At 65.5% G+C, this 11,091-nt stretch overlaps 1 protein-coding gene across 1 annotated transcript; it reads right to left on the minus strand.

Moving 5' to 3' along the window:
- Positions 1-1,296: 1,296 nt before the first annotated feature.
- Positions 1,297-10,294, minus strand: SHOX (SHOX homeobox; the record flags this gene model as incomplete). The annotated part of the gene is made up of 5 exons (XM_081042509.1): positions 1,297-1,542; positions 2,966-3,054; positions 3,140-3,197; positions 6,793-7,001; positions 10,015-10,294. The coding sequence occupies 5 exons, from the start codon at positions 10,292-10,294 to the stop codon at positions 1,297-1,299; spliced, it is 882 nt and encodes a 293-aa protein (XP_080898635.1).
- Between the last annotated feature and the right edge of the window lie 797 nt (positions 10,295-11,091).

Below are 11,091 nucleotides of genomic sequence, written 5' to 3' on the forward strand. Positions count from 1 at the left end.
CAGGCCCAGCCCTGCACTGCTCCCCACAGACGCCCCAGGGCTCGTGCAAAGTGCACGTCACCCCAAACTCAGGGGCATGGCTGGGGCCTGTGACCCTTTGGTTACATCTTTTCAAGTGTGTTTCCCTTTCCATGCCAGCTGCTATTAGCTGATGACAGGAAGCAAAGGAGCAAACGAAAAACAGGAAGGAAGAAGGAAAAGCTGGAACTGCCTACATCCGTCTAGAAAACATGATCGTGAGACCCACTGCCCGGAGGACCTCGCCACGCTGTTCCCTTCCCAGAACAAGCTCAGCCATCGGTGTGTCGTCCCGGCCCCGCGGCCCAGGCCACACAGGTCACTTGCTCCTTCAGCCTCAGCACTGTGCCCTTTGGGCAGCGGGGCCCGGCTGATCAGACCCTCAGCATGCAGGAGAAGACAAGGCCCCCGAAGTCCAAAGCTGACAGGTCAAGAGTGCACGGCTTTTTTTTCTTTTAAAATCTATAATATTTACAGTATTGCACTTGACTGCATGTGACTGCGTTTCACTACAGTTCATGCTGCCTCCGCTGCTTGCCTGACAGCCACGCGCCCCTGTGTGTCTCTGCGAGTCACTGACGTCTGAATTCGATAAAACAGCAAAAAAAAAAAAAAAAAAAAAAAAACACAAAAAAACAAACAAAAAAACAAACAAAAAAAAAAACCAAAACGTCCCTTCGGGAATCCAAGACGGGAAAAGTTATAAAGTCGCGTGTTGTATGGCACAAGAAAGCCTAGCGTCAGCGAACCTGAGCCTGTGCTCACAATTGCGACCCCCAGCAGGGTCACGACGTGGGAACCGCGGGTCCCCTCCCCCACCGTGGCCAAGTGGTCAGGTGCGTTTATTGCTGCCCGTGGGGGGTGGGGGCGGGGAGGGCGGGCGCCGGGCCCCTGCCCCGCCTGCGACCTTGCACACTGACATCCACACGGGTCGTGCGTGCAGTTCCTCGGACGAAAGCAAGTGCGTGGCAGTGAATAAAGTCGTTGGAGACCCAGAGTCGGCGTCTTCGGCGGAGACCGGCCGCAGGTCTCGCGCGGAGGGGGCGTGGGAGGCCACATGCATGGGGTGGGGACGCCGGTGGCGGCAGAGGGCGCAGCCTGGGCGGTGTCGCCGTCCCCTGCTCGCGTGGCGCGCGGTCCCGCGAGGGCTGGCGGGTCGTGCGTCCCCGGAGGCGGGTCGTGCGGCCCCGGGGTGCGCAGCCGGCGCCCGCCCGTGGCTCCGGGTTGTCCGAGCGGCCGTGGGGGGCGCGCAGGGGCCGGACGCGCGTGGGCGGCGGGTCAGAGCCCCAAGGCCTCGGCGTGCTTGCGCGCCTTCAGCCGCAGGTCGGCGATGCTCGAGTTCTTACTGTTGCTCTTGGCGGCGGCGGCCACCACGGCCGCGGCGGACGCCGACTCGGCCAGCGACGCGATGGGCAGCCCGAAGGGCGGCGGCGGGAACATCAGGTAGGGCGCGTGGGCAGCCAGGTGCGGGTGCAGGTGCGGGTGCGCGTGCGCCACGCCTTCCAGCTGCAGCTGCGCCTGGACCTGCGGGGAGACCCGGCCCGTGAGGACGCGCGTTCGGGGCGCTCCCCCCCCACACCCCCGGGGCGCCCGCTGCCTGGGAGCCACCCCCACCCGGGACCGCCGCCCACTCTCCTCCTCCTGCTCCGCGAGTGGGAGCTGCTCTGCACTCCATGTCCCCGGACCGGGTCACCGGCCGCCTTGCACGGAGCCAGAGCGGGGAGGGGGGGGGGCACCCGACACATCCCCTAGCCCCCCCACCCCCGTCCCACGAAGGCCACCCTCACGTGGTCTCCGGCGTTGGGGTGTGTACAGCAGGCACCCCTCCTCGCCAGAGCCCCGGGGTCTCTGCGCTTTGACAGACCCAGGCTCAGGGTCCCCACTTGGGTGCAGGCGTCCCTCGGGACCCCCGCCCAGGCTCATCCCGGAATGTGCCAGGGGTACAGCCCACGCTTCGGACTCGTGGGGCTGATTTCCTCAGGGCCTGATTGTGACCCGGGTCGGGGCAGCTGCTCCTGAGGGGCCCCCACCCCGAGAAGGGGAGCTGCGAGGGCCCGAGCTAAGGGGCGCAGGGTGGAGCCCTGAAGGACCACGGCCCCGGCCCTCCCCGCGCACCAGCGGACCTGGAAACAGGGACACACACCCAGCTGAGCAGACCCCCCACACCTCTCGCCCTCTGCAAACACCAGTGCAAATGTAAACCCGGGCCTGCCCTCGGGAGCAACCCAGCTGCGGGTGGTGGCCGCTCCTCTGCCCTGCTCAGGGCACCCCTGCTCCCAGGGCGCCCACCCCCGCCCCCGAGGTGGGCGCCGCCTGGTCCTGAGCTGAAAGGACGCAGGGCGCAGGTGGGCGCTGCGCTTTGGCACTGGGGACCCGGCACCTCCCACCATCCAGCCTCCGCGGGTCCCGAGCAGGGCTCGGCCTTGGGGACACTGACACTCCGCGGCTGTCTTTCGGCCCCACGTCCACGCAGGGCACTCGGAACTGTGTGCGGAGCTGGGCCAGACGCCCCCAGCTCCGGGGTGTGGGGCGAGGCCGGATCCAGGAGGCGCTCAGAAGCCCACGCGAGGCCCTCAGCACGCTAGGGGCGGGGGTTTGGGTGTGGACACCGCCCTCGCGTGCTCTCGTGCTCGTGCTCCAGGGCGGGCATCCCCGCCCCCCAGACCCCAGGTGGCAAGCGGGTGGGTGGTTCCCGGGTAGGTGGGATTTTTTTTTTCCCCCTCTGATTTTTGTAAAAGCGTGTTTGGGTTTATGACCTGGGCCTCCTGAAGGTGACTCTTGGAGTTTTACGGCGTGACTTTAACGCGTGCCAACGGGTCTATAAATGTTCTCCTGTAAAAGCGGCCTCCTTTCTTCCTCGGAGGCGGGAGGAGCTGGGGGCCCGGGAGCCCCGGAGCCGGGGAGGCGGGGCCCCACGCGCGGGTCAGCAGGAAGGAAAACGGGCTACCTGTTGGAAGGGCATCCGCAGGGCGCCCATGTTCACGTAGGGAGCCACCCTGCAAGCGTCCAGGTGGCTGGCCGTGCCCAGGATGACGCCTGCAAGGGAAGACACGCAGCGTGAGCGCCGGCCTGCCCCCACCACCACCCCCGCGCCCCGGCCGCCCTGCCGCCCCGCACCCACCTTTATGCATCTGGTTCTCTTGCTTGCGGCACTTGGCTCTCCGGTTCTGGAACCAAACCTGGGATGGAAGCAGAGACACGCGCAGCCCGCTGAGCAGCGTGGCGGGGCCTCGGGACGCAGCACTTCTTCCCCCCAAAGTTGGAGGGCGGCGCGCTCACTCGGGCGTCAGGGCGCCTGGGGCGCTGCCCCACGAGGACCCCGCCCCGCCCTGTCACCCCTTCTCACCCCATCCCAAGCGCGCGCGTAACTGGCTCCCCACGGCTGGGAATCCACGAGCTCACTTCTGGGCTCTCCCCATCCCCTAAAGAAGGCAGGAGCTCCACAGCCAAACACTTAAAGAGGAAATAGCGGGCGCGGGGATGGCAGGTGGACTCGAGAGCTGGTCACGGTTCTGCCCGCCCCCCAGAACCGGAGCCCCCACCGTGGGACAAGGGCGCACAGGGGGACAAGCAGCTCAGAACCCAGCCTCCTCCCCAGTGCAGCGGGGACCGCCCTGGGCCCAGAAAGTTCCGGGCTTCTTGGCGGGTCCCCAGTTCATGTGGCACAATCACGAACGTCCTGGACCCACGGACACCCGCGGCGCCCCCACCACGCAGCTTTGCACTGCGGGGGCTCTGCCTATCATATCTAAACCGTGGGGCGCGGAATGAAGGGTTTGGGCGGGAAAGGGCGCTGGGACCCTGGCCCAGCCCTGCGGAATCCACAAGCCTGGCGTGGTTTAGGGTGCAAAGGTCCCTCGTCCCCTAGGCCCTGTGCCCACCATCCACTCTCACGGTTGCCATACTGTGCAGACAGGTCTGGGCTTTGGACATCGTGGGCCTTAGGCGTCGCTGAGGAAATCTACAGGAACCCCCCCCCTCCCGGGCCCCCCAATATTCCTGGTCACCTAGTGTTTGACTCACTGGCTTCCTCGCTCACGCGGTCACGGACCACGCCGCATACTTGGCACCGAGACACCTTTCCCTGCGCCCACTTCACCCCACCCCCACCCCGCGCGGGGAAACCTGTGTGAACCCGGGAGGTTGGCAGCACCCGGGACTCTGAGACGCCTCAACTTTCCCGTCCCAGACCCTTAAGAAACACATTCGAAAGCTCATCCCGCCAGGCGGCGGGGAGGCTCGAAAACTTTTTCTGTGTTCCCGTGAAAAGTAACTCCAAAAAGAAGAAGAAAAATCACACACCCGGACACACACACCCCTGGCAACCGACAGGCCGAAACCCACACATCTTGACGCCTTTTGCAAACCGTGCGCTCCTGTTCGCCCGGCCCCCAGCCGGGTGGCTGGGACCCCTCGGGAGCGCCCTGGGCGCCTGGCTGGCCTTGGGGTCCAGGACCCCGGTCCCCGGAGAGCCCCGCCAGACGCCACAGCCCCCGCCACCCACCCTGGAAACGCATTTTTCAACAACAGAATGCTGTTTAAATCTGGAAAGCCCAGCTCACTTCCCGTTCCGCGGTGGGAAGGGGGGGGCCGATTATGGAGCATAAAAGTGATGGATTAGCCTCTGCGTTAAGTGACAATAAATCAGTCTTGGGGTGATGCCGAATCAATTCCAATTAGTCCTGAATATGCTAAGTAAAGCGCCGTACACTGCTTTAGACAGTTATTTCTTCATTAAGGACCAGTCACTGATTTCTTTCACAAATGCCCCCGTAATCTCATTTCCTTTTGATTTCCATTACAGACAGTGAATAATGACATTTAATTTAGGCCTGCGCTATAAACCCAAAGATATTTGTTGTAATTAAATTACCGCCTGCTCCTCACACCGGTCTCATAACTTTCGATTATAACCCTGACAGCTGGGTGATGGGAGGCGGCACCGCGATACTAAAAATAAAAGGTTAATAAGGCCCAGCTTCATAGGCGCCTCAATTTATTTACAGCAAATTTCCACACGAAATTGAAACCCTATCCTTGAAGAACACGGGACAGGCTGTACCGAAAAGGATCAGCGGGTGGTTCCCACACGGGATGAAAAGACACTTCATGCCCACCCCCTCTTTTTTTTATTTATTCCTCCCCCGTCCCCCCACCACCCTGGACTTGTGCACACACACGACCTCCGTGTTTTCCCTAATTGATTTTTACGACCACTTTCTGCCCTGTCCCCGTGTGCACTCCGCTTTTTTTTTCCTCCCTGTGGCCAAAATCATTTCTCTGATGCCATGTTTATTTTTATTATTGTTTGCAGCCCTTCCTTACATTTTTAATTCCCCTCGGGATCGATAGCCACGCAGGGTCCCCCCTCCTCCAGGACCCCCCCCTTTCGTTTCAGGGCTGCGGCCCCCCGAGAACCCATTGTGCAGGCCCTCGGTGGGTCCCGCGAAGGTGTGAGTCAGTAATAGAGTACGGAGGAAGGAGTGCACAATTCAATTACAAGTAATTTATTTTTATAGAAACAGTACATCAAGACCTGGGAGATATTACGGATCCCGGGCAGCGAGACACCGGGAGATGACATGAAAGTTGATGTCCCCTCCAGCGAAAGTTTAATCTGTCCATTAATTTATACGGCGCAGCCCAGTCCATCTTCCCCAGGAGGGTGGCCAGTGAGCAAGGCGCCCGCCGGCTCCCCCGGCTGCAGCCACAGCTGCCCAAACAGCCCGGCTGGCGCTAAGGGTGCGCACAGCCCCGGTGCCTGCGCCCCGCCACGGCCACCTCCACGCGGGAAGGGCCTGGCCACCGCCAACACTACGACAACCTCTGAACCTACTGCGGGGGGGCGTCGCATTGCATCTTAAAGCCACCCACGCGGGAAAACGGAAGAGGCTTGCCAGCAAAAAATACACAGACCTTGTCTTCGAATGGACGGGGTTCCTACAAACAGGATCTATGTACACAACACACGTGTGTTTTCCTTGCAAAGAATGGAATCCCGGGAAAGGCCCGTCGGGAGGAGCTGAGGCCCCCACAACCGAGAGGCCACGCGTGGCGTGGGAGCCCTTCGCTGGTCACGGCGCCCTCCCCGCCGGCCAGCTTTCGTTCCACTGAGCGGACGACCAGTGCCCGGAGCGCGGCGTCCTGACCTGCCCTCCTGCTCCCCAGCGCCCCGCTGTCTCGCTCGGAACCGTGAGAACGAACGCGCGGGGAGGCCCACGTTGCAGGCCCGGCCTCCCAGGCGGGGCCGCGGTACCTGGAGGGAGCGCCTTGCGAGCGGATCTGGGCTTCCCTCCGCAGCCATCCGTTAGTTACCACGCGGAACCTCACGTGGGCCGCGCCGGAGAAAGGCCTGCCTGCGCGCCCCTCCGCGCACGTGCTGCGCCCACCCAGGGCGCCCGCGGACGGCGCCTCGCCAGATGGGGCCTCAGGAACCCACGCGCCCGCGCCCCCGCCCCGGCCCCGCGCGCCCGGGCTCATCCGGCCCCGCGCGGGCTGCAGCCGCCCCCAGCGCGATGCGCCTCGCCTGCCCTCCCCGCCTCCCCGCTCCCTGCCGTGGAGGGACGAGGCTGGAGAGGAGCAGAGGTACCGGAGCCCTGGACACGAGGGGGAAACGGGGGGACAAATGCTGGCAGCCCGGAGGTGCCGGGCCAGCCGGGCAGGCCACGCACGGCACACACACGCGCTCCGTGCGCACCGCACAGGCCTGGCTGGCCCGCTCCCCGCGCCCCCGCGCTCCGGGAAGGGCACGGCGGCCCCGGCCTGCGGTCCTACCTGCACGCGCGCCTCCGACAGCCCCAGGCGCTGGCTCAGCTCCTCTCGCATGAAGGCGTCGGGATAGTGCGTCTCGTCGAACAGCCGCTCCAGCTCGTTGAGCTGCTCCAGCGTGAAGTTGGTGCGGCTGCGCCGCTGTTTCAGCTTGGTCTGCCCGTCGTCGTCCTCCGATTTCACGTCCTCGCGCTTCTCCTTGCACTCGTAGATACCTGCGGGGCGGGCCGAGGGCGCAGCGCTGAGGCCCCGACCCCTCCGCCCGCGCCCTGCGCCCCGGCCCGCGCGCCCTGCGCCCTGGAGAGCGGCCCCCGTGCACGCCTGGGCGCGACCCGCTGGCCACCTACGCGTGTGCATGCGGTGTCCGGGCTCTCGGCGACGCAGGGGCCGCGTCCAGTGCACAAAACAAACTGCAGGGGAAGCCACGCTGTGTGGGACACTCGGGCACCGCAGGCGCCTGGTGCCTTGGCCTGCTCTCCGAATGGTTCCCCTCGGGTGACATAGCCTCACGCAACCTCAGGCAGAATCCCCCAAGCGTCGGTCCCGCGAGAGGTGCGGGCTGGGCCCAGACTGCAGTGGGGTCCAGGCCCCGCGAGCCGCGGCCCCTGCTGCATTGCGGGCCGGCCAGAGCCCCCACCCTGGCCCCGGTCTCCGCGCGCACCAGCCCCTCGGCTTCCTGCTTTGCTGCGCTCTCTTTCACACAAGTCCCCACGCGGTCGTGGCAGCAACGGTGGCACTTTCTTACATCCAAACCTTAGGAGAGCGGCTGTATTTGCTGGGGACGTGAGAGGGGGCCCCGTCCCAGGCAGTCAGGCCAGCACGTAGGGGATTCCCACCCAGAAACCTCTCCTCAATTCTTGGAAATACAGCCCCTTGCCGAGCTCAGGGATTTAAAATAAAAGGTGTCCGGTCACCCGAGGCTGGTGGGAAGTGCCCCTTCGTGTCCCCCGTGTCCCCGCTGCTCTGTGTCCCCACCACAGGGCACCAGGAGAGTGCACCTCTGCGCCCTAATTCGCTGTCCCCGAGATGTGAAGGACGCAGGCCTGCGGTTGGTTCCACCGGCTGAAAGCAGTCTGGAAGCAGCACACGAGGCCTTAGTAGTTACCCAGAAACTTGGAAAGGGGAACACCCAAAGCCTCGGCGGGGAGAGGGAGAACCCGGGGGCACCTTGCCCTGGGGCCGGCTGGGGTCCCTGAGGGGGGGCAGCAGAAGCAAATCCTGACTCTGCCTGACAGTCTCCCCTCAAGACTCCGGGGTGCTGGACACTGAACCCCAACTTGTGTTTTAAATCACCTCCCCGCCCCCGGCCCCAAGGAATGCCTCTCCGAAAGCACCATGATTCTTCCCAACTCTCAGTCCCGTTGTGGAAGCTCCCGGAATCCTGGCCCTCAAGTTTCAACTCAGAGATTGATCCCAGCTGAGAAGCTGGCTTTCAAAGTCCTGGGGAACCAGGGCAGGCTTTGCAGAACCCCCAGCGCCCAGCCGGGCTCAGTGGCCGCGCTGCTGGGAGCCCTGGCCCCCGGCTGTCCCATCCTGCGTGTTGCTCCCACTCTGCAAACGCCCTCGGGGCTCAGCCCTCCCAGGGGTCCGCACGCCCCGCCGAGGGGAAGGCGCAGAGGGGCTGTGTGGCTGTCCCTTCCTTCTGCCTCCTCTAATGCCGCCTTATTTTCCTCTCTCTTCCCAAAGGCCTCCATGGTTGTACTTTCCTCTCGCTTCCCAAAGGCCCTTGTCCAGGGTTCCCCTGGCTTGGCTGCCCCGGCTGAGAGGACGCAGGCGGGAAGAGAGGGCTGGGTCTGTAGGGAGCACCGGGGACCGTCCGGAGCCCAGGGTGTCACCCACCAGGGGCTGTAAACCTCCGAAATGAAATGTCAGCGGAGAGTGGTGGGCCGGCAGCCTCAAAGCCAACAGTCTGTGTGAATTACAGAGCCAGGTGTGTGAGACCCACCGAGGCAAGGCCTCCGGCCGACAGGCCAGCCAGCGGTCAGCGGCTGATGGCCGCCTCCGCCAGCTTTCTACCCTCACAAGGTCAAGGCCTCGGCTGCCTGGGTCGTCTCCACACACACACACACACACACACACACTCACACACACACACACACACACACACAGCTTCAAGGCCCGTGTCACACGTCAGCCACCACAGTGGAGGGTCCGGAACAGCAGGGGGCCTGGGCTTTCTGGGGGGTGGGCACCCCGTGGGGAAATCATCCCCACCTCTCTCCACACCGCAAGGAGAGACACAGGACCCGGGAGCAAAGGGGAAGCCTCGGTCTTTCCTTTGTAACGAGAAATAGACACTCGTGGCAGTTGCAAACGGTGCGCCCTGGGAAACAACGTCGCCAGTTTTAGTTCTCCGATTTGTCACTGCCCGTTGGTTGCCCCGTTTGGATAGAAGTGCCCCTAACGTGGGGAGCACCCGTGCGCAGCTGAGAGAGCCCCCTAAACCTCCCCCACACAAACACACACACACACACACACACACACACACACACACACACACACTCAAGCACAGCACGAAGCGCTGGGGAGATTTGGGCAGCAGCGATGGGCCGCAGCGTGGCAGCCCGGAGGAGGGCCACGGCGTGCGCCTGGCCACGAGCGTCCCCGGGCCCTTCCCGCCACGTCCGGATGCTGCCCACGTGCGGGCGCAGGAGTGATTTTAACTCACAGGCCGGCGTGGGCCGAGATAGACCCTGCAGGTTGAAGGGGAAAGTTTTCCCCCAAGAAAACACTGCGCGGAGGTGCGGAAGGGGCGCAGGCAGGGCCGGCGCGTGGCTTCCCGGACCCGGGGCCCGCGCGGCCTCGGCGCCGCCCGCTGCTAACCCGGGAGCAGGCAGGCCGTGGGCGCTGCGAGACGCGTGTGCCTGTCTGCCGTGCGCGCGTGGGCGGCCGTTGGGAAAGGCAGGCAGCAGCGCGCAGCCCTGCGCCCACCGCGGGCGCAGCCCGGCTCCTCCCCACGCCGGGAAAGTTCGTGCCGCGGCGGCCGCTGCCCGTCCCGGCTCCCACGCCTGCCTCCTTCCCGCGGGGCCTCGGCCTTCTCTCCCCGTGTCCTTCCTTCTCAGCAAAAGGCTGGCGCGGGAGTGAGTGCCGCGGCCTTCCCCTCCGAGCCACGGCCGTGCATGCAGAGTTTCGCGTGGAGCCGAGCGCGAAGCGTGGCGCGCACAGGGCGAGGCGCAGGCCGGCCCGGCTCGGGGGCGACCGGTCACCGGGCCGCGCGCGCGGGCTTACCTTCCGCAGCCCTGCCGGTGCCGAATTCCTTCAGCTTGTCCTTGTCGCTTTCCAGATGTTCCTTAAACAAATGCACGGGGCAGTGGCCGCCGCCCTCCGTGATGTCCTGGAGGCTGGACTCCGAGCTGCCCAGCTCCCGGGAGCGCGCCAGTCCGCTCTCCAAAACTTCCCGGTACGTGATCGAATCCTTCTTGCCGCCGCCCCCGCCGCCGCCGCCGCCGCTGCTCTCCTTGCTTTTCTGGTCGAAAGACTTGGATACAAAAGCCGTGAGCTCCTCCATGGCTGCGGGGCTGCGGGGGTGCGCGGGTGCGCGGGGCTGGGCGCGGGGGCTGGGGGCCGGGCTGCGGTGCGTCCGCGCGCCTCGCCTCCCGGCGCGGAGAGGACGCTCCGTGCCGGGTAGGGCCCCGCCGCCGTTCTTGATGCGTCTCGATGGGAGACCTCACTATTTATACGCGGCCACCTCGCCCAGCCCCCCGCGCGCGCTGTCGGCAGCAATTACGGCTCCGCGCGCGGCGCACGCACGGACGCCCGCGCTCCCCCACCCCGGGTCCGGCCATTGGCTTTCTTTTCATGTCATCACTTTGGGCGTCCGCGCACCTTGGTGTGGAGAGGCGGCGATCGCGGGTGGGAAGGGAGAGGGAGCCAGTGCGCGCGCGCGCCCGCGCGGGGGGGTGGGGGAGGGCGCAGACGCCCCGCGACCCACACACGGCTCCGCATTCGCTCCCGGGCTGGCGGAAACGAAAGTGGAGCCGGAGGTGCAGGGATGGCGACGAGGTCCTCGCCGCGAGTGGGTCCGCGCGGGACGAGGCCGTGCGCGGCGGGGCCGGTGCCCACAGACCCGGGGCGCCCGCCAGGCGGGGACGCGCCGTCACCCGCGAGGCCCGAGTCCGAGCTGGAGCTGCCGTGGGAGCGGCCGTGCGCGCCGTGGGACTGGGGAACAGCGGCAGCACCCCGACAGTGAGACGCAGGGGCGCGCGCGGGGCGACCCGAGCGCGGACGCCCGAGCCTTGCGGCGGCTCGCAGACCTGGCGGGGGCCGAGGACAGGGGCGCCCAGGCGGGGACAGGGCCGCGGGTGA

This window comes from Rhinolophus hipposideros, assembly GCF_964194185.1.
Source record: "Rhinolophus hipposideros genome assembly, chromosome: X".
Lineage (NCBI taxonomy): Eukaryota > Metazoa > Chordata > Mammalia > Chiroptera > Rhinolophidae > Rhinolophus > Rhinolophus hipposideros.